The 27,295-nt window shown below is 40.9% G+C and overlaps 1 protein-coding gene across 1 annotated transcript in view; it reads left to right on the forward strand.

Moving 5' to 3' along the window:
- The window catches only part of LOC117314800 (agrin-like), a 182,244-nt gene that overhangs the window by 75,952 nt on the left and 78,997 nt on the right, over nucleotides 1-27,295 (forward strand). Inside the window, exons 7-11 of the mRNA XM_033868904.1 lie at nucleotides 1,602-1,696; nucleotides 8,338-8,455; nucleotides 17,219-17,443; nucleotides 19,747-19,876; nucleotides 23,425-23,537. Coding sequence (XP_033724795.1) covers nucleotides 1,602-1,696; nucleotides 8,338-8,455; nucleotides 17,219-17,443; nucleotides 19,747-19,876; nucleotides 23,425-23,537 — 681 coding nt within the window. The remainder of the gene's footprint in view (nucleotides 1-1,601; nucleotides 1,697-8,337; nucleotides 8,456-17,218; nucleotides 17,444-19,746; nucleotides 19,877-23,424; nucleotides 23,538-27,295) is intronic.

Below are 27,295 nucleotides of genomic sequence, written 5' to 3' on the forward strand. Positions count from 1 at the left end.
CATCATCTGTAAGTGTACACATCAGAACCTTAAAGGCCCCTGGGTCTCTTGTTAGCTCAATGAGTCTGAAGGACAGGTGGGCTTATGCCATGGGGCAGTGTCAGTCATCTGTCACCTTTTCCTAAATGTGGCTACTCGTCCTGAATGACCTAATGCATTTTGACCAAATTTGATATGATGCATCCTTGGGTGAAATGTTGGATCTGTAGCATATGCTGAAGTGAAAGGGACATGAAGTTTTCTTAAATGAATTACCTTGGCTTCCAGGGGTCAAATACATTATGTACATGTACAGGGTATGTTAAAATATTAAAACAGATTTTTCTCTATAACCAAGAAGCCCAGAGACCTGATATTGGGCCTATGACATGATTGGGCTACCTGGGCTATGGCATTTGTTCATATGAATGGCTTTGACTTTGAGACCAAATATGCCCATATCTTTAATTGATACATGTACCTTCTCAAAAACCAGGAGGCCTAGAGACCTGATATTGGACATATAGAATGCTAGGGGGAATATTATAAGTTTGTTCAAATGAATGAGCTTGACATATTTTTCAAGGTCACATGGGTAAAAATTGAAAAAAAGTCGAAGATGTAATAGTCTAACCTGGAGTCTTAATAAAACTCATTACTTACTGTACGGGCCAAGTGTTATGTTTTGGGTCGCTCCAAATCTAAGATTGCCACCACGTTAGCTGCTATCTTGAAAAAAATCCTTTGAAACTTTTTCTCCAGTTCAATTTGTGCCTTTGAGCTGAAAATTGGTTAATATCTTAAGGAAGAGAAGCCAACAAAATGTTATTTTTCCTCCTTATCAAAAAATATGGTATGGCAACCATGGCGGCCATTTTATAACAATACGTAATCATGGTTTTCCTGAACAACATCAATTTAGCTCTAACATTCCTGAAATTATCCTGATATGGTCCTGACCAGGTGATGTTATATTTTACATTAATCCAAAATCATTCAACTACGAGAAAGCAATATTATCATATAGAAGTACCATTTACTATAGCTTATGTGTATGTCTAGATAAATAGTTTTGCAGTTTTCAGGACTCAATAACGACATGGATTATTTTGATGAACACATATATATACACAACTAGATGTTGCTTCTTTCTTAAAAATGAATACATATCTACTATCTTATATAATAGTCTAAGGGAGACAACTGCATCATGCATTTAACATTTGTAATGTATTTTGTCTATAGTTGAAACACTCTTTCAAGTATTGACACAGTCTTTTAGTAGATAAATAAGTCACTGGATTAACTATTGTTTTAATAGGGTCATCACCTATGTACAGTGTGGCATTAAGGATGTCTCTATATTTTGACCTAAATTGGTCAGTTTCATTACAGTAAATACGAAAGTGTTTTTCATCTTCAATAAAGAACACGTGGGTATAATGAGTGTCTGTTCTTAGGAATAGGCAGCTTAGAATACCTGACAGTTTCAATATAAAGTGGATGGGCACTTATTCTTAGTTTGGTAAAAAATGATTTGCTGTGATGGTTGATTTTGGTGAATGGCCAGTCAAGTAACCCACCTGGGTAGTAATGTCATGGAATACTTTCCTCTATTGTAGGAGGCTGTGGAGACCAAGACCAGTGTGAATTTTACTCTGTCTGTGATAAGAGCAGTGACAACCCCACATGTGTTTGTCCAAAGGCATGCAAACAGGTAAAGGTGCCGTAGTAGGCCTGGTATTGGAGTGGTTTCTGGAATAGTAGGCCTGGTATTGGAGTGGTTTCTGGAATAGTAGGCCTGGTATTGGAGTGGTGTCTGGAATAGTAGGCCTGGTATTGGAATGGTTTCTGGAATAGTAGGCCTGGTATTGGAGTGGTTTCTGGAATAGTAGGCCTGGTATTGGAGTGGTGTCTGGAATAGTAGGCCTGGTATTGGGCGGTTTCTGGAATAGTAGGCCTGGTATTGGGTGGTTTCTGGAATAGTAGGCCTGGTATTGGAGTGGTTTCTGGAATAGTAGGCCTGGTATTGGAGTGGTTTCTGGAATAGTAGGCCTGGTATTGGAGTGGTGTCTGGAATAGTAGGCCTGGTATTGGAGTGGTGTCTGGAATAGTAGGCCTGGTATTGGAGTGGTATCTGGAATAGTAGGCCTGGCATTGGAGTGGTGTCTGGAATAGTAGGCCTGGTATTGGAGTGGTTTCTGGAATAGTAGGCCTGGTATTGGGTGGTTTCTGGAATAGTAGGCCTGGTATTGGAGTGGTTTCTGGAAAAGTAGACCTGGTATTGGAGTGGTGTCTGGAATAGTAGGCCTGGTATTGGAGTGCTTTCTGGAATAGTAGGCCTGGTATTGGAGTGCTTTCTGGAATAGTAGGCATGGTATTGGAGTGGTTTCTGGAGTAGTAGACCTTGTATTGGAGTGGTATCTGGAATAGTAGACCTGGTATTGGGTGGTTTCTGGAATAGTAGACCTGGTATTGGAGTGGTATCTGGAATAGTAGGCCTGGTATTGGAGTGGTATCTGGAATAGTAGACCTGGTATTGGGTGGTTTCTGGAATAGTAGACCTGGTATTGGAGTGGTATCTGGAATAGTAGACCTTGTATTGGAGTGCTTTCTGGAATAGTAGGCCTGGTATTGGAGTGGTATCTGGAATAGTAGGCCTGGTATTGGAGTGGTATCTGGAATAGTAGGCCTGGTATTGGAGTGGTTATTGGAATAGTAGGCCTGGTATTGGAGTGGTTTCTGGAATAGTAGGCCTGGTATTGGAGTGGTATCTGGAATAGTAGGCCTGGTATTGGAGTGGTATCTGGAATAGTAGGCCTGGTATTGGAGTGGTTTCTGGAATAGTAGGCCTGGTATTAGAGTGGTGTCTGGAATAGTAGGCCTGGTATTGGAGTGGTATCTGGAATAGTAGGCCTGATATTGGAGTGGTTTTTGGAATAGTAGGCCTGGTATTGGAGTGGTTTCTGGAATAGTAGGCCTGGTATTGGAGTGGTATCTGGAATAGTTGGCCTGGTATTGGAGTGGTATCTGGAATAGTAGGCCTGGTATTGGAGTGGTGTCTGGAATAGTAGGCCTGGTATTGGAGTGGTTTCTGGAATAGTAGGCCTGGTATTGGAGTGGTATCTGGAATAGTAGACCTGGTATTTGTTGGTTTCTGGAATAGTAGACCTGGTATTTGTTGGTTTCTGGAATAGTAGAACTGGTATTGGAGTGGTGTCTGGAATAGTAGGCCTGGTATTGGACTGGTGTCTGAAATAGTAGACCTGGTATTGGAGTGGTTTCTGGAATAGTAGGCCTGGTATTGGAGTGGTATCTGGAATGGTAGGCCTGGTATTGGAGTGGTGTCTGGAATAGTAGGCCTGGTATTGGAGTGCTTTCTGGAATAGTAGGCCTGGTATTGGGTGGTTTCTGGAATAGTAGACCTGGTATTGGAGTGGTTTCTGGAATAGTAGACCTGGTATTGGAGTGCTTTCTGGAATAGTAGGCCTGGTATTGGAGTGGTTTCTGGAATAGTAGACCTTGTATTGGAGTGGTATCTGGAATAGTAGACCTGGTATTGGGTGGTTTCTGAAATAGTAGACCTGGTATTGGAGTGGTTTCTAGAATAGTAGGCCTGGTATTGGAGTGGTATCTGGAATAGTAGACCTGGTATTGGGTGGTTTCTGGAATAGTAGACCTGGTATTGGAGTGGTATCTGGAATAGTAGACCTTGTATTGGAGTGGTTTCTGGAAAAGTAGACCTGGTATTGGAGTGGTGTCTGGAATAGTAGGCCTGGTATTGGAGTGGTTTCTGGAATAGTAGGCCTGGTATTGGAGTGCTTTCTGGAATAGTAGGCCTGGTATTGGAGTGGTTTCTGGAATAGTAGACCTGGTATTGGAGTGGTTTTTGGAATAGTAGGCCTGGTATGGGAGTAGTTTCTGGAATAGTAGGCCTGGTATTTGGTGGTATCTGGAATAGTAGGCCTGGTATTGGAGTGGGATCTGGAATAGTAGACCTTGTATTGGGTGGTTTCTGGAATAGTAGGCCTGGTATTGGAGTGGTATCTGGAATAGTAGACCTTGTATTAGAGTGCTTTCTGGAATAGTAGGCCTGGTATTGGAGTGGTATCTGGAATAGTTGGCCTGGTATTGGAGTGGTATCTGGAATAGTAGGCCTGGTATTGGAGTGGTGTCTGGAATAGTAGGCCTGGTATTGGAGTGGTTTCTGGAATAGTAGGCCTGGTATTGGAGTGGTATCTAGAATAGTAGACCTGGTATTTGTTGGTTTCTGGAATAGTAGACCTGGTATTTGTTGGTTTCTGGAATAGTAGGCCTGGTATTGGAGTGGTGTCTGGAATAGTAGGCCTGGTATTGGAGTGGTGTCTGGAATAGTAGACCTGGTATTGGAGTGGTTTCTGGAATAGTAGGCCTGGTATTGGAGTGGTATCAGGAATGGTAGGCCTGGTATTGGAGTGGTGTCTGGAATAGTAGGCCTGGTATTGGGTGGTTTCTGGAATAGTAGGCCTGGTATTGGGTGGTTTCTGGAATAGTAGACCTGGTATTGGAGTGCTTTCTGGAATAGTAGACCTGGTATTGGAGTGCTTTCTGGAATAGTAGGCCTGGTATTGGAGTGGTTTCTGGAATAGTAGACCTTGTATTGGAGTGGTATCTGGAATAGTAGACCTGGTATTGGGTGGTTTCTGGAATAGTAGACCTGGTATTGGAGTGGTTTCTAGAATAGTAGGCCTGGTATTGGAGTGGTATCTGGAATAGTAGACCTGGTATTGGGTGGTTTCTGGAATAGTAGACCTGGTATTGGAGTGGTATCTGGAATAGTAGACCTTGTATTGGGTGGTTTCTGGAATAGTAGGCCTGGTATTGGGTGGTTTCTGGAATAGTAGGCCTGGTATTGGAGTGGTGTCTGGAATAGTAGACCTGGTATTGGAGTGGTTTCTAGAATAGTAGACCTGATATTGGAGTGGTGTCTAGAATAGTAGACCTGGTATTGGAGTGGTTTCTGGAATAGTAGGCCTGGTATTGGGTGGTATCTGGAATAGTAGAGCTGGTATTGGAGTGGTATCTGGAATAGTAGACCTTGTATTGGGTGGTTTCTGGAATAGTAGGCCTGGTATTAGAGTGGTGTCTGGAATAGAAGGCCTGGTATTGGAGTGGTATCTGGAATAGTAGACCTTGTATTGGAATGCTTTCTGGAATAGTAGGCCTGGTATTGGAGTGGTATCTGGAATAGTAGGCCTGGTATTGGAGTGGTTTCTGGAATAGTAGGCCTGGTATTAGAGTGGTGTCTGGAATAGTAGGCCTGGTATTGGAGTGGTATCTGGAAAAGTAGGCCTGGTATTGGAGTAGTTTTTGGAATAGTAGGCCTGGTATTGGAGTGGTTTCTGGAATAGTAGGCCTGGTATTTGGTGGTATCTGGAATAGTAGGCCTGGTATAGGAGTGGTATCTGGAATAGTAGACCTTGTATTGGGTGGTTTCTGGAATAGTAGGCCTGGTATTGGAGTGGTATCTGGAATAGTAGACCTTGTATTGGAGTGCTTTCTGGAATAGTAGGCCTGGTATTGGAGTGGTATCTGGAATAGTTGGCCTGGTATTGGAGTGGTATCTGGAATAGTAGGCCTGGTATTGGAGTGGTGTCTGGAATAGTAGGCCTGGTATTGGAGTGGTTTCTGGAATAGTAGGCCTGGTATTGGAGTGGTATCTGGAATAGTAGACCTGGTATTTGTTGGTTTCTGGAATAGTAGACCTGGTATTTGTTGGTTTGTGGAATAGTAGAACTGGTATTGGAGTGGTGTCTGGAATAGTAGGCCTGGTATTGGAGTGGTGTCTGGAATAGTAGACCTGGTATTGGAGTGGTTTCTGGAATAGTAGGCCTGGTATTGGAGTGGTATCTGGAATGGTAGGCCTGGTATTGGAGTGGTGTCTGGAATAGTAGGCCTGGTATTGGAGTGGTTTCTGGAATAGTAGGCCTGGTATTGGAGTGGTATCTGGAATAGTAGACCTGGTATTAGAGTGGTTTCTGGAATAGTAGGCCTGGTATTGGAGTGGTTTCTGGAATAGTAGACCTGGTATTAGAGTGGTTTCTGGAATAGTAGGCCTGGTATTGGAGTGGTTTCTGGAATAGTAGACCTGGTATTGGAGTGGTGTCTGGAATAGTAGGCCTGGTATTAGAGTGGTTTCTGGAATAGTAGACCTGGTATTAGAGTGGTTTCTGGAATAGTAGGCCTGGTATGGGAGTGGTTTCTGGAATAGTAGACCTGGTATTTGTTGGTTTCTGGAATAGTAGACCTGGTATTTGTTGGTTTCTGGAATAGTAGGCCTGGTATTGGAGTGGTGTCTGGAATAGTAGGCCTGGTATTGGAGTGGTGTCTGGAATAGTAGACCTGGTATTGGAGTGGTTTCTGGAATAGTAGGCCTGGTATTGGAGTGGTATCTGGAATAGTAGGCCTGGTATTGGAGTGGTTTCTGGAATAGTAGGCCTGGTATTAGAGTGGTGTCTGGAATAGTAGGCCTGGTATTGGAGTGGTATCTGGAAAAGTAGGCCTGGTATTGGAGTAGTTTTTGGAATAGTAGGCCTGGTATTGGAGTGGTTTCTGGAATAGTAGGCCTGGTATTTGGTGGTATCTGGAATAGTAGGCCTGGTATAGGAGTGGTATCTGGAATAGTAGACCTTGTATTGGGTGGTTTCTGGAATAGTAGGCCTGGTATTGGAGTGGTATCTGGAATAGTAGACCTTGTATTGGAGTGCTTTCTGGAATAGTAGGCCTGGTATTGGAGTGGTATCTGGAATAGTTGGCCTGGTATTGGAGTGGTATCTGGAATAGTAGGCCTGGTATTGGAGTGGTGTCTGGAATAGTAGGCCTGGTATTGGAGTGGTTTCTGGAATAGTAGGCCTGGTATTGGAGTGGTATCTGGAATAGTAGACCTGGTATTTGTTGGTTTCTGGAATAGTAGACCTGGTATTTGTTGGTTTGTGGAATAGTAGAACTGGTATTGGAGTGGTGTCTGGAATAGTAGGCCTGGTATTGGAGTGGTGTCTGGAATAGTAGACCTGGTATTGGAGTGGTTTCTGGAATAGTAGGCCTGGTATTGGAGTGGTATCTGGAATGGTAGGCCTGGTATTGGAGTGGTGTCTGGAATAGTAGGCCTGGTATTGGAGTGGTTTCTGGAATAGTAGGCCTGGTATTGGAGTGGTATCTGGAATAGTAGACCTGGTATTAGAGTGGTTTCTGGAATAGTAGGCCTGGTATTGGAGTGGTTTCTGGAATAGTAGACCTGGTATTAGAGTGGTTTCTGGAATAATAGGCCTGGTATTGGGTGGTATCTGGAATAGTTGGCCTGGTATTGGAGTGGTTTCTGGAATAGTAGACCTGGTATTGGAGTGGTGTCTGGAATAGTAGGCCTGGTATTAGAGTGGTTTCTGGAATAGTAGACCTGGTATTAGAGTGGTTTCTGGAATAGTAGGCCTGGTATGGGATTGGTTTCTGGAATAGTAGACCTGGTATTTGTTGGTTTCTGGAATAGTAGACCTGGTATTTGTTGGTTTCTGGAATAGTAGGCCTGGTATTGGAGTGGTGTCTGGAATAGTAGGCCTGGTATTGGAGTGGTGTCTGGAATAGTAGACCTGGTATTGGAGTGGTTTCTGGAATAGTAGGCCTGGTATTGGAGTGGTATCTGGAATGGTAGACCTGGTATTAGAGTGGTTTCTGGAATAGTAGGCCTGGTATGGGAGTGGTTTCTGGAATAGTAGACCTGGTATTAGAGTGGTTTCTGGAATAGTAGGCCTGGTATGGGAGTGGTTTCTGGAATAGTAGACATGGTATTGGGTAGTTTCTGGTATTGGGTGGTTTAGTATTGGAGTGGTGTCTAGAATAGTAGACCTGGTATTGAAGTGGTTTCTAGAATAGTAGACCTGGTATTGGGTGGTATCTGGAATGTTTTTTTTTTCTCTTGGTTCAGTAATGAAAACTCCTCCCCTCCTTTTTTTCCAACTAAAATCCTCTATTTTGATAATCCCCAATCTAATGCAGTGTATTTCTATTTTACTCCATACAATGTTTGATAGATTTGTGATTTTTCTTTTAAACAAGTGATGTGTATTTCTGGAGCTGCCCTCTTAATAGACAGGTGTAGTAGACCTGATAACATATAATTATATAGCATTGGCTTTCTCACCAAATCAGACAAGTTTGGTGTTAAAATGTAAAAACTATTTTTAGCCATTAATTCTAATAATCATGATCTGTAGGTGTGTTTCCCTGGAAAAAATTTTCATTGGACTATTATGGCAAAATTAATTGTACACATTTGTTTGTTTCCGGTTTGGATCTAGTTCCATTTTTGGTATGTGTGTATTACAGAACCAGGAAGCAAAGCTCTGTGGATCAGATGGTAAAACCTACAGAAATGAATGTGAACTAATGTTGGAATCATGTCGGCTTCAGGAGCTCATCATAGTGGCCTCCATAGGAAAATGTGGTAAGTGATTGTGGCCTGTATAGACACATAATGGTGGCCTGTATAGACACATAATGGTGGCCTGTATAGACACATAATGGTGGCCGGTATAGACACATAATGGTGGCCTGTATAGACACATAATGGTGGCCGGTATAGACACATAATGGTGGCCTGTATAGACACATAGTGGTGGCCTGTATAGACACATAATGGTGGCCTGTATAGACACATAATGGTGGCCGGTATAGACACATAATGGTGGCCTCTATAGACACATAATGGTGACCTGTATAGACACATAATGGTGGCCTGTATAGACACATAATGGTGGCCTGTATAGACACATGATGGTGGCCTCTATAGACACATAATGGTGGCCTCTATAGACACATAATTGTGTCCGGTATAGACACATAATGTTGGCCTGTATAGACACATAATGGTGGCCTGTATAGACACATAATGATGGCCTGTATAGACACATAATGGTGGCCTCAATAGACACATAATGGTGACCTCTATAGACACATAATGTTGGTCTCTATAGACACATAATGGTGGCCTCTATAGACACATAGTGGTGGCCTCTATAGACACATAATGGTGGCCTCTATAGACACATAATTGTGGCCTCTATAGACACATAATGGTGGCCTCTATAGACACATAGTGGTGGCCTCTATAGACACATAATGGTGGCCTCTATAGACACATAATGGTGGCCTGTATAGACACATGATGGTGGCCTCTATAGACACATAATGGTGTCCGGTATAGACACATAATGTTGGCCTGTATAGACACATAATGGTGGCCTCTATAGACACATAGTGGTGGCCTCTATAGACACATAATGGTGGCCTGTATAGACACATAGTGGTGGCCTGTATAGACACATAATGGTGGCCTCTATAGACACATGATGGTGGCCTCTATAGACACATAATGGTGTCCGGTATAGACACATAATGTTGGCCTGTATAGACACATAATGGTGGCCTCTATAGACACATAGTGGTGGCCTCTATAGACACATAATGGTGGCCTGTATAGACACATAATGGTGGCCTGTATAGACACATAATGGTGGCCTCTATAGACACATAATGGTGGCCTCTATAGACACATAATGGTGGCCTCTATAGACACATAATGGTGACCTCTATAGACACATAATGGTGGTCTCTATAGACACATAATAATGGCCTGTATAGACACATAATGGTGGCCTCTATAGACACATAGTGGTGGCCTCTATAGACACATAATGGTGGGCTCTATAGACACATAATGGTGGGCTCTATAGACACATAATGGTGGCCTGTATAGACACATAATGGTGGCCTCTATAGACACATAATGGCGGCCTGTATAGACACATAATGGTGGCCTGTATAGACACATAATGGTGGCCTCTATAGACACATAGTGGTGGCCTGTATAGACACATAATGGTGGCCTCTATAGACACATAATGGTGACCTCTATAGACACATAATGGTGGTCTCTATAGACACATAATGGTGGCCTGTATAGACACATAATGGTGGCCTTCATAGACACATAATTGTGGCCTCTATAGACACATAATGGTGTCCTGTATAGACACATAATGGTGGCCTGTATAGACACGTAATGGTGGCCTGTATAGACACATAATGGTGACCTCTATAGACACATAATGGTGGTCTCTATAGACACATAATGGTGTCCGGTATAGACACATAATGTTGGCCTGTATAGACACATAATGGTGGCCTGTATAGACACATAATGGTGGCCTGTATAGACACATAATGGTGGCCTCTATAGACACATAATGGTGACCTCTATAGACACATAATGGTGGTCTCTATATACACATAATGGTGGCCTCTATAGACACATAGTGGTGGCCTCTATAGACACATAATGGTGGCCTCTATAGACACATAATGGTGGCCTCTATAGACACATAATGGTGGCCTGTATAGACACATAATGGTGGCCTCTATAGACACATAATGGTGACCTCTATAGACACATAATGGTGGTCTCTATAGACACATAATGGTGGCCTCTATAGACACATAGTGGTGGCCTCTATAGACACATAATGGTGGCCTCTATAGACACATAATGGTGGCCTCTATAGACACATAATGGTGGCCTCTATAGACACATAATGGTGGCCTCTATAGACACATAATGGTGACCTCTATAGACACATAATGGTGGTCTCTATAGACACATAATGGTGGCCTGTATAGACACATAATGGTGGCCTCTATAGACACATAGTGGTGGCCTCTATAGACACATAATGGTGGCCTCTATAGACACATAATGGTGGCCTCTATAGACACATAATGGTGGCCTCTATAGACACATAATGGTGACCTCTATAGACACATAATGGTGGCCTCTATAGACACATAATGGTGACCTCTATAGACACATAATGGTGGTATCTATAGACACATAATGGTGGCCTGTATAGACACATAATGGTGGCCTTCATAGACACATAATTGTGGCCTCTATAGACACATAATGGTGTCCTGTATAGACACATAATGGTGGCCTGTATAGACACGTAATGGTGGCCTGTATAGACACATAATGGTGACCTCTATAGACACATAATGGTGGTCTCTATAGACACATAATGGTGTCCGGTATAGACACATAATGTTGGCCTGTATAGACACATAATGGTGGCCTGTATAGACACATAATGGTGGCCTGTATAGACACATAATGGTGGCCTCTATAGACACATAATGGTGACCTCTATAGACACATAATGGTGGTCTCTATATACACATAATGGTGGCCTCTATAGACACATAGTGGTGGCCTCTATAGACACATAATGGTGGCCTCTATAGACACATGATGGTGGCCTCTATAGACACATGATGGTGGCCTCTATAGACACATAATGTTGGCCTGTATAGACACATAATGGTGGCCTCTATAGACACATAATGGTGACCTCTATAGACACATAATGGTGGTCTCTATATACACATAATGGTGGCCTCTATAGACACATAGTGGTGGCCTCTATAGACACATAATGGTGACCTCTATAGACACATAATGGTGGCGTCTATAGACACATAATGGTGGCCTGTATAGACACATAATGGTGGCCTCTATAGACACATAGTGGTGGCCTCTATAGACACATAATGGTGGCCTCTATAGACACATAATGGTGGCCTCTATAGACACATAATGGTGGCCTCTATAGACACATAATGGTGGCCTCTATAGACACATAATGGTGGCCTGTATAGACACATAATGGTGGGCCTCTATAGACACATAGTGGTGGCCTGTATAGACACATAATGGTGGCCTGTATAGACACATAATGGTGGCCTGTATAGACACATAATGGTGGCCTCTATAGACACATAATGGTGACCTCTATAGACACATAATGGTGGTCTCTATAGACACATAATAATGGCCTGTATAGACACATAATGGTGGCCTCTATAGACACATAGTGGTGGCCTCTATAGACACATAATGGTGGGCTCTATAGACACATAATGGTGGCCTGTATAGACACATAATGGTGGCCTGTATAGACACATAATGGTGGCCTCTATATACACATAATGGTGGCCTCTATAGACACATAATGGTGGCCTCTATAGACACATAATGGTGGCCTGTATAGACACATAATGGTGGCCTTCATAGACACATAATTGTGGCCTCTATAGACACATAATGGTGTCCTGTATAGACACATAATGGTGGCCTGTATAGACACGTAATGGTGGCCTGTATAGACACATAATGGTGACCTCTATAGACACATAATGGTGGTCTCTATAGACACATAATGGTGTCCGGTATAGACACATAATGTTGGCCTGTATAGACACATAATGGTGGCCTGTATAGACACATAATGGTGGCCTGTATAGACACATAATGGTGGCCTCTATAGACACATAATGGTGGCCTCTATAGACACATAATGGTGGTCTCTATATACACATAATGGTGGCCTCTATAGACACATAGTGGTGGCCTCTATAGACACATAATGGTGGCCTCTATAGACACATAATGGTGGCCTCTATAGACACATAATGGTGGCCTGTATAGACACATAATGGTGGCCTCTATAGACACATAATGGTGACCTCTATAGACACATAATGGTGGTCTCTATAGACACATAATGGTGGCCTCTATAGACACATAGTGGTGGCCTCTATAGACACATAATGGTGGCCTCTATAGACACATAATGGTGGCCTCTATAGACACATAATGGTGGCCTCTATAGACACATAATGGTGGCCTCTATAGACACATAATGGTGACCTCTATAGACACATAATGGTGGCCTCTATAGACACATAATGGTGGCCTGTATAGACACATAATGGTGGCCTCTATAGACACATAGTGGTGGCCTCTATAGACACATAATGGTGGGCTCTATAGACACATAATGGTGGGCTCTATAGACACATAATGGTGGCCTGTATAGACACATAATGGTGGCCTCTATAGACACATAATGGCGGCCTGTATAGACACATAATGGTGGCCTGTATAGACACATGATGGTGGCCTCTATAGACACATAATGGTGGCCTCTATAGACACATAATGGTGGCCTGGTATAGACACATAATGTTGGCCTGTATAGACACATAATGGTGGCCTGTATAGACACATAATGGTGGCCTCTATAGACACATAATGGTGACCTCTATAGACACATAATGGTGACCTCTATAGACACATAATGGTGGTCTCTATAGACACATAATGGTGGCCTCTATAGACACATAGTGGTGGCCTCTATAGACACATAATGGTGGCCTCTATAGACACATAATGGTGGCCTCTATAGACACATAATGGTGGCCTCTATAGACACATAGTGGTGGCCTCTATAGACACATAATGGTGGCCTCTATAGACACATAATGGTGGCCTCTATAGACACATAATGGTGGCCTCTATAGACACATAATGGTGGCCTCTATAGACACATAGTGGTGGCCTGTATAGACACATAATGGTGGCCTGTATAGACACATAATGGTGGCCTGTATAGACACATAATGGCGGCCTCTATAGACACATAATGGTGGCCTGTATAGACACATAATGGTGGCCTGTATAGACACATAATGGTGGCATGTATAGACACATAATGGTGGCCTCTATAAACACATAATGGTGGCCTCTATAGACACATAATGGTGGTCTCTATAGACACATAATAATGGCCTGTATAGACACATAATGGTGGCCTGTATAGACACATAATGGTGGCCTGTATAGACACATGATGGTGGCCTCTATAGACACATAATGGTGGCCTCTATAGACACATAATGGTGTCCGGTATGGACACATAATGTTGGCCTGTATAGACACATAATGGTGGCCTGTATAGACACATAATGGTGGCCTGTATAGACACATAATGGTGGCCTCTATAGACACATAATGGTGACCTCTATAGACATATAATGGTGGTCTCTATAGACACATAATGGTGGCCTCTATAGACACATAATGGTGGCCTCTATAGACACATAATGGTTGCCTCTATAGACACATAATGGTGGTCTCTATAGACACATAATGGTGGCCTGTATAGACACATAATGGTGGCCTCTATAGACACATAATGGTGACCTCTACAGACACATAATGGTGGTCTCTATAGACACATAATGGTGGCCTCTATAGACACATAGTGGTGGCCTCTATAGACACATAATGGTGGCCTCTATAGACATATAATGGTGGTCTCTATAGACACATAATGGTGGCCTCTATAGACACATAATGGTGGCCTCTATAGACACATAATGGTGGCCTGTATAGACACATAATGGTGGCCTCTATAGACACATAATGGTGACCTCTATAGACATATAATGGTGGTCTCTATAGACACATAATGGTGGCCTCTATAGACACATAATGGTGGCCTCTATAGACACATAATGGTTGCCTCTATAGACACATAATGGTGGTCTCTATAGACACATAATGGTGGCCTGTATAGACACATAATGGTGGCCTCTATAGACACATAATGGTGACCTCTACAGACACATAATGGTGGTCTCTATAGACACATAATGGTGGCCTCTATAGACACATAGTGGTGGCCTCTATAGACACATAATGGTGGCCTCTATATACACATAATGGTGGCCTCTATAGACACATAGTGGTGGCCTGTATAGACACATAATGGTGGCCTGTATAGACACATACTGGTGTCCAGTATAGACACATAATGGTGGCCTCTATAGACACATAATGGTGGCCTCTATAGACACATAATGGTGGCCTGTATAGACACATAATGGTGGCCTGTATAGACACATAATGGTGGCCTCTATAAACACATAATGGTGGCCTCTATAGACACATAATGGTGGTCTCTATAGACACATAATAATGGCCTGTATATACACATAATGGTGGTCTCTATAGACACATAATGGTGGCCTCTAATGAACATCTATAGACAGGTGTTGGAAGTTATGATCATCTATAGACAGGTGACGGAAGTAATGGTCATCTATAGACAGGTGACGGAAGTAATGGTCATCTATAGACAGGTGACGGAAGTAATGGTCATCTATAAACAGGTGACGTAAGTAATGGTCATCTATAGACAGGTGTTGGATGTAATGGTCATCTTTAGACAGGTGTTGGAAGTAATATGGTCATCTATAGACAGGTGTTGGATGTAATGGTCATCTTTATACAGGTGTTGGAAGTAATGGTCATCTATAGACAGGTGTTGGATGTAATGGTCATCTATAGACAGGTGTTGTATGTAATGGTCATCTATAGACAGGCGTTGGATGTAATGAACATCCAATAGACAGGTGTTGGAAGTAATGGTCATCTATAGACAGGTGTTGGATGTAATGGTCATCTTTAGACAGGTGTTGGAAGTAATGGTCATCTATAGACAGGTGTTGGATGTAATGGTCATCTATAGACAGGTGTTGGATGTAATGGTCATCTATAGACAGGTGTTGGATGTAATGGTCATCTTTAGACAGGTGTTGGATGTAATGGTCATCTTTAGACAGGTGTTGGATGTAATGGTCATCTTTAGACAGGTGTTGGAAGTAATGGTCATCTATAGACAGGTGTTAGATGTAATGGTCATCCTTATACAGGTGTTGGAAGTAATGGTCATCTATAGACAGGTGTTGGATGTAATGGTCATCTATAGACAGGTGTTGGATGTAATGGTCATCTATAGACAGGTGTTGGATGTAATGGTCATCTATAGACAGGCGTTGGATGTAATGAACATCCAATAGACAGGTGTTGGAAGAAATGGACATATATGGAAAGGTGTTGGAGGTTATTGACATCTATATATAAGACAGGTGTTATAAGATAATGGACATTTATAAACAGGTGTGATAATATGTAATAGACATATTTTGGACATATTTCTATAGACATATATTGTTGAATTCTATAGATAAGCAGAGATGGTCTCTATAGACAGATATTGGTGGAATATACAGGCAGGTAGCTATAAAGTTTTGGCATCATAGGTAGAGGATCGATAGTCGAGGTCACAGGTATCAAGTTTGTTAAAAGATTCAAATGACTTCTGGCTAAACAAGAGGCCTAGAATAATGATATTTGGCTGATCGGTTCCTGGTTGTAAAAAAGAAATGACCTGAACCTATATTTAATGTCGGCAAGTCTTTGTTAAAACATTCAAATGAATCATATTCAAGGTCACAGGGTGCAAATTTGTAAAAACATTCCAACGACTTCTTCTTAAAATTAAATCAGAGGCCTAAAATTATGCCGGCGTCGTGCATTGTCCAGTATCCATCGTCGCAGCAAATAAATCAGATTTTCGACTTCTTCTCTAAAACTGCTGAACCAAATTCAATGAAATTAGGCAGTAACTTTCAACCAATGACCAATATTCAACCAAAATTGTGAATTATATGGTCCCCAAACTTTACCTATAGTTTATATATGGAAATCACATTTTGACTATCATTTGTTTGATTTTTATTGGAGTTCATTCTAACTTCATTCTAACTATTATCAGCATGGGATGACTGCATGGTGGTATGCGCATGTTGGCCTTGCGTAGCCCCCAGGGGATGATAGATGGGGCCAAAAATGGGCCAAATTAATTGAAATTTCAAATAACTTCTTCTTAAGACTCAAATAAGGTAGAATCAAATATTTATAAGAACCTTAAGGTATTGTACCAAAAATATAAATTACATGACTTTGGGTCTCACATTTGCCCCTGGAGATTGGGTAAACTTTACTATATATAGTTTATAGTTTTTTTATTATCATTTGTTTGTTTTTCAATTTGAATTCATTCTAACTTGGTTAACATTATCAACATGGGATGACATCTTGATATTATGCATGTGTTGACCCAAACTGACCCCCAGCCTAGGGGCTAATGGGTGAGGCCTAAAAGGTCAAATTTACTGAAATATTTATGATACTTATATTATATAATATAATATGACTGATAAAGCCTCTGGTGCTCTTATTGTAAAATGTGCTTGCATGGTGACCTATCCGTTGTCTAGGCCAAATGATTAAACCTTGATTTACATTCAAAGTCTCAGGGTGAGGTTTAATAAATGTTAGTTTAAAGTCTAGAAAAAGAGGAGATTTTTAACCTCATGTCCATCTTACATTATGTAAACTCCCTAAGAGGTGGGCAATGTTCAACAATATGTTAAACTTGTTTTGTTTTGTGTGTGTGTTTTTCAGAACTTTGCAAAGGAACAACATGTAATTTTGGTGCACGTTGTGAAAATGGAACATGTGTTTGTCCCCTTACCTGTCCCCGAACTCTGGAACCTGTATGTGCAAGTGATCGAAAAACTTACGAGAATGAATGTAAAATGAAGCGTGCAGCCTGTGTCCAAAATGTGGATTTATATGTGGTGGATACTCGTCCCTGTGAAAATGAAATGGATACTGCATACTCTGGAGGTTTGTACAAGCAGGCCTGTGTTTTATTTTTAGGTTACCTGAGACAAAGTATCAAGTGCCATATTGAGATTGCCTTTTGTCAGTCCTTGTGCATCATATGTTGTCTGTAATAAACAATTTATCATTTTTAACTTCTTCCGATAACCAAGAAGCCTAGTGTCTTACTTTAATGAGCCAGTAGCATGCTGGAATGAAGGACTACCAAGTTTGTTTGAATTGATTACCTTGACCTACTTTCAAGGTCAAATGGTTCAAATGCGGTAAATATTTCAATGTCTTTGGCCTTGGTCATGTAGTCAATTAGCATGCTGGGATATATAGTTTGTTCCTATGAGTAAACTTTTATTGATCTACTTTCCAGGCCACAAAGCTGACATGTGCTCCTTTATCTTCTATCTATTAGTATGAATATCAGATTACCTCAGGTGACCGATAAGGCCCATTGGGCCTCTTATTTAAGATTGAACTATCTAAAAAAAATAAGTAAATAAAAAAAGATAAAGTTGATGCTGATATATCAATTTTGTACCCAAACTGGCCAAAGATTATAATGTATGAATATGGCATTTTACTACACTACCATAAAATATATAAAATAATGATTCCCCACATCTGCTTGAGTATAGTTTTACTATCATTAATATCAATAAGGAATTTATTTACAAATAAGTATGAAAAACAGTTGCATACATGTATTTTACTCCAAATGAATGTAACAAGTAGTACATAATTTGCTAAAATAAGTATGAGCAGAAAGAACTATTTATCTTAAATAAATATAAATAATTGACAAGTTAAGTGCATGTATTAATATATTTAGCTCGCCTGGCATGAGGGGCCAATGAGCTTAGTGCATGACATGGTGTCCATCGTCCATCTGTCTGTCAGCTTTATTCCTAAAAATTGCAAGTACATGTAGTTATGAATGAGTTTGTGGATTTTGGCAAAATTGAGTCTGAAGCACCCTGGAATAAACAGTGGGTCAGGAAATTCTTTAAACTCCTTCTTCTTCTGTTTTGATGAAAGGATTTTCTCGGGTGAAGAGAGATCATTCTGTGTAGATTGTGGGTCTGGACTCCCAGGGACCAGTAGGGTATACATGTATATAGTAAATTATTAAAATCCTTCTTCTGCAGGAGTTAAAGGATTTGATCCATATGAAGGCATCCTTGATTAAAATGGAACTAATTTTGTCTAAGACTTAAACAGTGGGTTCAGTTACCCAGGGGCCTGGGGGGCGTCACTCAATAGGAAAAATATGGCAAATACTTTAACATCATTTTTCTTAACTCTGTTGGCTTGAAATAGTGTCCTCTTTAAAAGAAACCCAGCTATGGTTGTTGAAATGAAAGTTTCATTTGGGGTTTCTTGTTAAAGAGGCTATTTTCATATTAAATAATTAAGACATTATTTGTTTTGTTAGATGCTTACAGATGTGCCAAATTTTTGTCAGCATATTTGCCCATTAAGTGTGCCCCACAGTATGTTACTTATTTTTTTGTATTGCATGGAATCCAATTGTTTGAAGCATGGTTGCTTTTGGTTGATCACAAAGTTTGCCTTATATAAAATGAATATTTTACTACAGAAAGTCTTTTCACATGTTTACAGAGTATTAAATTGTTGGTTATAAATGGTTTGCAACAGTTCAGGATAGGGTATTTGGACAATGCATTTTTTTAATAGACACAGTGCTTAAAAATATTCAAAGATGTTTATAGCATTAAGCCAGTAACCACATATCATTTTATACAGCTATCAATCTATGTAAACACCATGCAACTTAATGTCTATACACCCTTTAATTGACAGTACTTCATAAAAACTATATCTTTGACATTTTTATCAAATCAGATATTCTCTTGGTACAATTTGTCAATGGGAATTCTTTTCCTTAACAAAAAAATGTTAAATATTAATCATATATTGATGTTGATTAAATGTGTGAAAAGATATCAGCTTGACCTTTGTGTTGATAATGGTTGATCTCTTAAATTCTACTTCTCAAATCTAATATATCAATACTTCAGTGTATATGGTCTAAATGTTTAAACAATATGTATTTTAACATGCAACCCATTCAAGAGGTGCAGAGCAGAGATCAACCAAAATTAAGCAGTCTTTATTTCTTTGGTGTGCTTTCCTTTGCATTAAGTTTATTGAAGATGCAGGTAGCTTAATTTGATAAGAAATTATGATTGGATGGAAGGAGTTTGGATGACATTCCATGGTTGCTCCTACCAGCCAATCAGCTTGTTTTAAGGTGTGCTAGGGTATCGCATGTTGTCTGAATATTGGTACAGGAGGGTCAGGCGACACCCCAGACGACATGCCTGTCTGTGACGAGATTTTGTGTAAATATGGTGGAGAGTGCCAGCTTAACGAGCAAGGAACCTACGCATGTATCTGTAACTTCAACTGCCAGGCCATCAGGTATTCTCTCTAAACTCACATTATGTTACTCACACATTTCCTCCTTGCAAACTTACATTCTGCATCTCACATTCCCTCTTTCTAAACTAACATTCTCTGCATATCACACATACACTTCTTCCAAGCTCGCATTCTTGGTATCTCAATTATTCCCTCATTCCAAAATCACATTGTGCATCTCACACATCCTTTCTTCCCATTTCACAGTCTCCTTATCAAAAATTCTGTTTTACGCTGACTCCATCTCACTCCTTGGAAAGTCCATCTCGAATAGGGAGTCCTGAGGGTTTTCATAGATTGTAACCATATTTGTTGTAAATTCCGCTATCAACTGATGTATACGCCCAGACCAACTGATGTATATGCCCAGACCAACTGATGTATACCCCCAGACCAACTGATGCATACGCCCAGACCAACTGATGTATACGCCCAGACCAACTGATGCATACGCCCAGACCAACTGATGCATACGCCCAGACCAACTGATGTATACCCCCAGACCAACTGATGCATACGCCCAGACCAACTGATGTATATGCCCAGACCAACTGATGCATACGCCCAGACCAACTGATGCATACGCCCAGACCAACTGATGCATACGCCCAGACCAACTGATGCATACGCCCAGACCAACTGATGTAAACGCCCAGACCAACTGATGTATACGCCCAGACCAACTGATGTATACGCCCAGACCAACTGATGTATACGCCCAGACCAACTGATGTAAACGCACAGACCAACTGATGTATATGCCCAGACCAACTGATGTATACGCCCAGACCAACTGATGTATACGCCCAGACCAACTGATGTATACACCCAGACCAACTGATGTATACGCCCAGACCAACTGATGCATACGCCCAGACAAACTGATGTATACGCCCAGACCAACTGATGTAAACGCCCAGACCAACTGATGTATATGCCCAGACCAACTGATGTATACGCCCAGACCAACTGATGCATACGCCCAGACCAACTGATGTATACGCCCAGACCAACTAATGTATATTTATGTTTGTATGACATTCAATTTTGGCAGCATAGGTCTCAGAAGTAGTTGAGATTTTTCTTGTGGTGATATTGAAAAATGGCTATTACCAGTAGGTTGGTATTGAAATGGCCAGGAATTAAGACTAAAATTCCTCTAAAAGCATTCTGTTTCCTATACATGTATATGTATTGTATTGTGTAATTTTTGTCTCCATGCAAAATCGAGAGTTTGCTTTGACCAATCTAACTCAAACTTCTTTCAGAACTTCCATACTTAAAGTGTTGGCTTTGCAGTTTGAAAGAGGTCAAAGGTCAAGGCCACTGTTACTATGAATAGAAAATCTGTTTCCTTGCAATCAGATGAGTTCATTTTGGCAGATCCAACTCAAACTTCATACAGGGCTTTCTTATTGAATGTGCTTGCTTGTACCGAAAAAATGGTCCACATCAGGGATATAGGAAAATGGCTTCTTGATGATTATAGAGAATATATAGCCACAAGGCGAGGCCCTTGCTGACCTGTCAGTATTCTAGTTTGGGGTATAAAAGGGGTACATTTTGGTATAATTAGTATTGGATCCTGATAACATCTTTATGCAAGACTGTGGGTAGAGGGCCTGGGAGTCTTTACTGGAGGAGGAGATTATGGACCTGTAGGTATGAGGTCAGGAGTTGAGGTCAGGAGTTGTATGGACCTGTAGGTATGAGGTCAGGAGTTGTATGGACCTGTAGGTATGAGGTCAGGAGTTGTATGGACCTGTAGGTATGAGGTCAGGAGATTATGGACCTGTAGGTATGAGGTCAGGAGTTGTATCAACCTATAGGTATGAGGTCAGGAGGTTATGGAACTGTAGGTATGAGGTCAGGAGTTGTATGGACCTGTAGGTATGAGGTCAGGAGTTGTATGGACCTGTAGGTATGAGGTCAGGAGTTGTATGAACCTGTAGGTATGAGGTCACGAGTTGTATCGACCTGTAGGTATGGGGTCAGGAGTTGTATCGACCTATAGGTATGAGGTCAGGAGTTGTATCGCCCTGTAGGTATGAGGTCAGGAGTTGTATCGACCTGTAGGTATGAGGTCAGGAGTTGTATCGCCCTGTAGGTATGAGGCCAGGAGTTTTATGGACCTGTATGTATGAGGCTAGGAGGTTATGGACCTGTAGGTATGAGGTCAGGAGGTTATGGACCTGTAGTTATGAGGTCAGGAGGTTATGGACCTGTAGGTATGAGGTCAGGAGGTTATGGACCTGTAGGTATGAGGCCAGGAGTTGTATCGACCTGTAGGTATGAGGTCAGGAGGTAATTGGGCCTGGAGGTTCAGGGCCATGAAGTTTTGGGGCCTAGAGGTATGGGACCTTGAGGTATGGGACCTTGAGGTACATGTATTTGGGTCTGGAGGTATTGGGTGTGGAGGTATAGGGGTCAGGAGGTATGGTTCTTGGAGGTATTGAGCATGGAGGTACATGTATAGCCACTGTCTTCTTTCTTCTCTGTTCCCCAATTTTCTCACTCACAGTTTCTTTCTCCTCTGCTCTCCAGTTCTCCCATTCCCAGTTTTATGGTCACCCGAGACGTTGTGTGTCGGTTGTCTGCCATAAAACATTTTCAGCTCATTAACCAGCATGCCCAGAGTCGTGATGTTGGGTATGTAGTATGCTGGGATGAAGGACAACCAAGTCTGTTCCAATGAATGACCTTGACCTTCATTAAAGGTCACAGGGGTCAAATATGCTAAGATCTTTAAATGACATTTTCTTGATAACAAATAAGCTCAGTGACCTGATATTTGGTCTTTAGCATGTTGGGATGAAAGGCTACCTTTGCTCAAATGGATGACCTTGAACTTAATTCATGGTCAAAGGGGTCAAACATGTGTAAATCTTTAAACAAATTCTTCTTGATAACCAAATGGCCAAGAGACCCAATATTAGGTCTGTTGTATGCTTAAATTAAGGACTACCAAGTTTCTTCAAATGAATGACCTTGGCCTTCATTCAAATTTCTTTCTTTGTCGATCCATTCTCCACCTCTTCCATTCTCAGTTTCTTCTCTTTCTCCATTTTCAACCTCTACCTTTCCCAGTTTCTTTATTTCTTTATTTTCCACTCTTTTCTTTCCAAGGTTTTTTCTCCATAGCTCCTCAGTTTCCCATTCCAAGCTTCCTTCTTTGTTCCCCAGTTTTATCACTCCCAGCTTCTGTCCATATTTCACTTCTCTCATTCCCGTCGTTCCCATTCCTAGTATTTTTTCATTTCCTGATTCTATCCTCTTTCTGGCATTACCAATGCATTCTTGTACCTCCCCACTCCCCTTCTTTATCCCCTGGTATCTTTTTAGGCCCCTTAATTTCTATTCCCTACTTTTATGTTTCAAATATAAGATACCAAGATATGTGTGTGTATTGACTAGTCAGTAATGATAATGTGATCTAGGAGATAATATAATGATTAAATATATCCTACCACTAAAATTGTCTTTGATATCAGACATCCAGTGTTAATTGTGTTTAATCATAAATGTATGTTATTTCTATTTATTAAAAGATCTACAGTTTGTGGTTCAGATGGTCGTACTTATGGAAATCCATGCCAGATGCAGTATGAAGCTTGTAAAGAGCAAAGGGAGATAAGTCAAGTATCAATGGATAATTGTTTTGGTAAGAATTCTGCAGCCACCAAACCTAATGATTTTGACAATGTAACTTGTCCCACACTTTACTCTTATGGCTCTAGTTAATCCTTCTATGACTTAGGTATGTCTAAAATGATCAGGTGTAAACTGTCAGACAGATCAGGTGTAAACTGTCAGACAGATCAGGTGTAAATTGTCAGACAGATCAGGTGTAAACTGTCAGACAGATAAGGTGTAAACTGTCAGACAGATCAGGTGTAAACTGTCAACCAGATCAAGTGTAAACTGTCAACCAGATCAAGTGTAAACTGTCAACCAGATCAGGTGTTCACTGTCAGACAGATCAGGTGTCCACTCTCAACCAGATCAGGTGTAAATTGTCAGACAGATCAGGTGTAAACTGTCAAATAGATAAGGTTTAAACTGTCAACCAGATCAGGTGTAAACTGTCAGACAGATCAGGTGTCAGATCAGGTGTAAACTGTCAAATAGATAAGGTTTAAACTGTCAACCAGATCAGGTGTAAACTGTCAGACAGATCAAGTGTAAACTGTCAGACAGATCAGGTGTAAACTGTCAACCAGATCAGGTGTAAACTGTCAACCAGATCAGGTGTACACTGTCAGACAGATCAGGTGTACACTGTCAGACAGATCAGGTGTAAACTGTCAGACAGATCAGGTGTAAACTGTCAACCAGATCAGGTGTAAACTGTCAACCAGATCAGGTGTAAACTGTCAACCAGATCAGGTGTAAACTGTCAGACAGATCAGGTGTAAACTGTCAGACAGATCAGGTGTAAACTGTCAACCAGATCAAGTGTAAACTGTCAGACAGATCAGGTGTAAACTGTCAGACAGATCAGGTGTAAACTGTCAGACAGATCAGGTGTAAACTGTCAGACAGATCAGGTGTAAACTGTCAACCAGATCAAGTGTAAACTGTCAACCAGATCAAGTGTAAACTGTCAGACAGATCAGGTGTAAACTGTCAACCAGATCAGGTGTAAACTGTCAGACAGATCAGGTGTAAACTGTCAACCAGATCAAGTGTAAACTGTCAACCAGATCAGGTGTAAACTGTCAGACAGATCAGGTGTAAACTGTCAGACAGATCAGGTGTAAACTGTCAGACAGATCAGGTGTAAACTGTCAGACAGATCAGGTATAAACTGTCAACCAGATCAAGTGTAAACTGTCAACCAGATCAGGTGTTCACTGTCAGACAGATCAGGTGTCCACTGTCAACCAGATCAGGTGTAAACTGACAGACAGATCAGGTGTAAACTGTCCGACAGATCAGGTGCAAACTGTCAGACAGATCAGGTGTAAACTGTCAGACAGATCAGGTGTAAACTGTCAACCAGATCAGGTGTACACTGTCAGACAGATCAGGTGTAAACTGTCAGACAGATCAGGTGTAAAAAATTACTATACTATCTATATGTAATGAAATTTGCTCATTTGATCCATTCTATGAAAAGTATGTCATGAAGATTTCTCATGTGCCTAATAAACCCCAACTTGACAAGCAGGTTAGAAGGTTAACCAAATTCACAGAATCCTGCAAGATCTTTGGAACTGCTTCATTGACTACTTAATCAATTGTGAATAAGAAACCATGTCTTTACTGCCAGGGATTATATCATTCTATAGATGTCTGTAGGGAAATGTCAAAGCAGCCTTTGAAGGAACGATATGCCTTTTTAAAGACCAAGGGTTTCTGTTTGAATGCTTGAGGTCAGGTCGCATCACAAAGGTACTTGTCAGCAGAAGTCGTCATGTAATTGTTACAAAAGAAGGAATCCCAAAATTTTCATTGTAAGGATGCCACACATGATGCTGTATCTTATCATTTTTTTAAAACTTGGTGTCACAGGACCTTCAAGATCTCTTTAACAGAGATGAGTTCAATATTGCTGAATGGATCAGCACCAGTCTGGAGGTTATGTGTTTGATCCCAGTAGCTGAGAGAGAGAAGGAAGAGAAAGACTTACACTTAGATCAGGATGTTCAGCCTTTCAAACAGGTTCAGTGGTTTGTAGAATTAGATGTCTGCCACTTCCATGACTGTCTGCTGACTAGGAGAGGAATTATTTACATGATTAGTACAACCTTCTTGGATTCTTGCCACTGTTCATAATGTAATTAACAGCATTTTGCAAGAACTTTGTTAACCTTATAATGACACAGTGACTGTATATACTTAAATTAACCATGATATTGGCTGTGTTTGTCATCAGAACCTGACATGGCAGACATTTTAGTCATTGAACTTGTAGTTTAAATGTTTTCCAGTTATATCATTATACTGCTGTCCTAACATAAGTGGCCTTGATGATAAATTCTGATACTCCAGTAAATCAGACTATCCCAAACTAGTACAGCAGCTAACTAGCGATTTTCTGAGGAATACTGCATTTTATGGTAAAAGCATGAAACTTTGCCTGAACATAGTTTATGACCTAACAAAACATTTCAGATATGGACCCATCGCCAAAATGCCCTTCTTCCGGTAAAAATCCAAGATGGCGGACACATATACCTAAAACCATTGAAATCAAAATAACATATTTTGCTTGGATCATATATTTTCAATTTTATCATATTTTTTAATGTGAAATATACAAGCACCATTTTTTCATTTTATTAGAACATGTTCCAGACACTACTTCTGGTTCAAATCTAATATGGCTGCCACCTATCGCAGTAAATTACATATAGCTGTAACCTTTCCAGAGGCGAACGCGCAAAGGCCAAAAGGGTGGTGCTCTCTCAAGAGAGACATTAGAAGAGAAGTGAAAGGCAGGATTCCAAATTCAGTCGCCTTTTACTATCCTGTAATTGAGGCAGCAACTGCAATTCTGCATTAACTGCAGAAGAGGCGCCTAAATGTAAAAATTATGTAGTAATATAATATTTTTTCTAGAATTTGTTCGAAAACATTTAAGACTTGTTGGTATTTTCTAATGTTAGAAATAAAGTCTTTGGAGTTAATGAATACTTCTATAAATCCTATATGAATACCAATCCCATTCAACAAAATTCCTGAAATTGAGAACATTAGTTTGACCTTATTCTTGATGGCAATTCTCGAATTGAATTGGATCTGAAGCGATGCATTATCTGTCAGCAAGAAACTGAAGAAGCACTACAGTGTCCAGCCACTTCAAAATGAAAGGTTGCGGATGCAGGTTACAATTTCATGAAGATAGAGGAACTTGGTTACCTGAAAAGTGACATTGACATCAGTGCTTTGGATGATGAAAGTGGACTTGCAAACTCACTACATACGAAGTGACAGAAGCTTAGCAGTTTACAATATAACAATTAAGAAGTAGACAGAGCTGAGAAGCGCCATCATCAAGCTGACAATGAAAACGAATCTCTCAGAGGATGTCGAAAACACACGAGACAAAGCTTATCCTGTCGAACCACAATGCATGATAATATCTGTTTTTCTGGTAACTCGTAGTCGTTCATTTATTGACATATTGCTTCATCTTGGAATATGCATTTCATACGACAGAGTACTATATTTGCCAACAAAGATAACAAACTTCCTATACCAGAAATATCAGGAGGATGACATGATTTGCCCTTCCTAGATTGAAAACTGACGTTTTAACAGCTGATGATTCTTTTCTTGGGACACATCTGAGGCTAGACCAGGGCACGACAGGTTATCTGTTCCCGATGCTGACATATCTGCTCGCATCACGTCAAGTCTTCTTCAGTCTTATTCAAATGTTCCACCCGTATTCTTAGAGACGAATTTCCGGCT

Source organism: Pecten maximus, chromosome 16, assembly GCF_902652985.1.
Source record: "Pecten maximus chromosome 16, xPecMax1.1, whole genome shotgun sequence".
Lineage (NCBI taxonomy): Eukaryota > Metazoa > Mollusca > Bivalvia > Pectinida > Pectinidae > Pecten > Pecten maximus.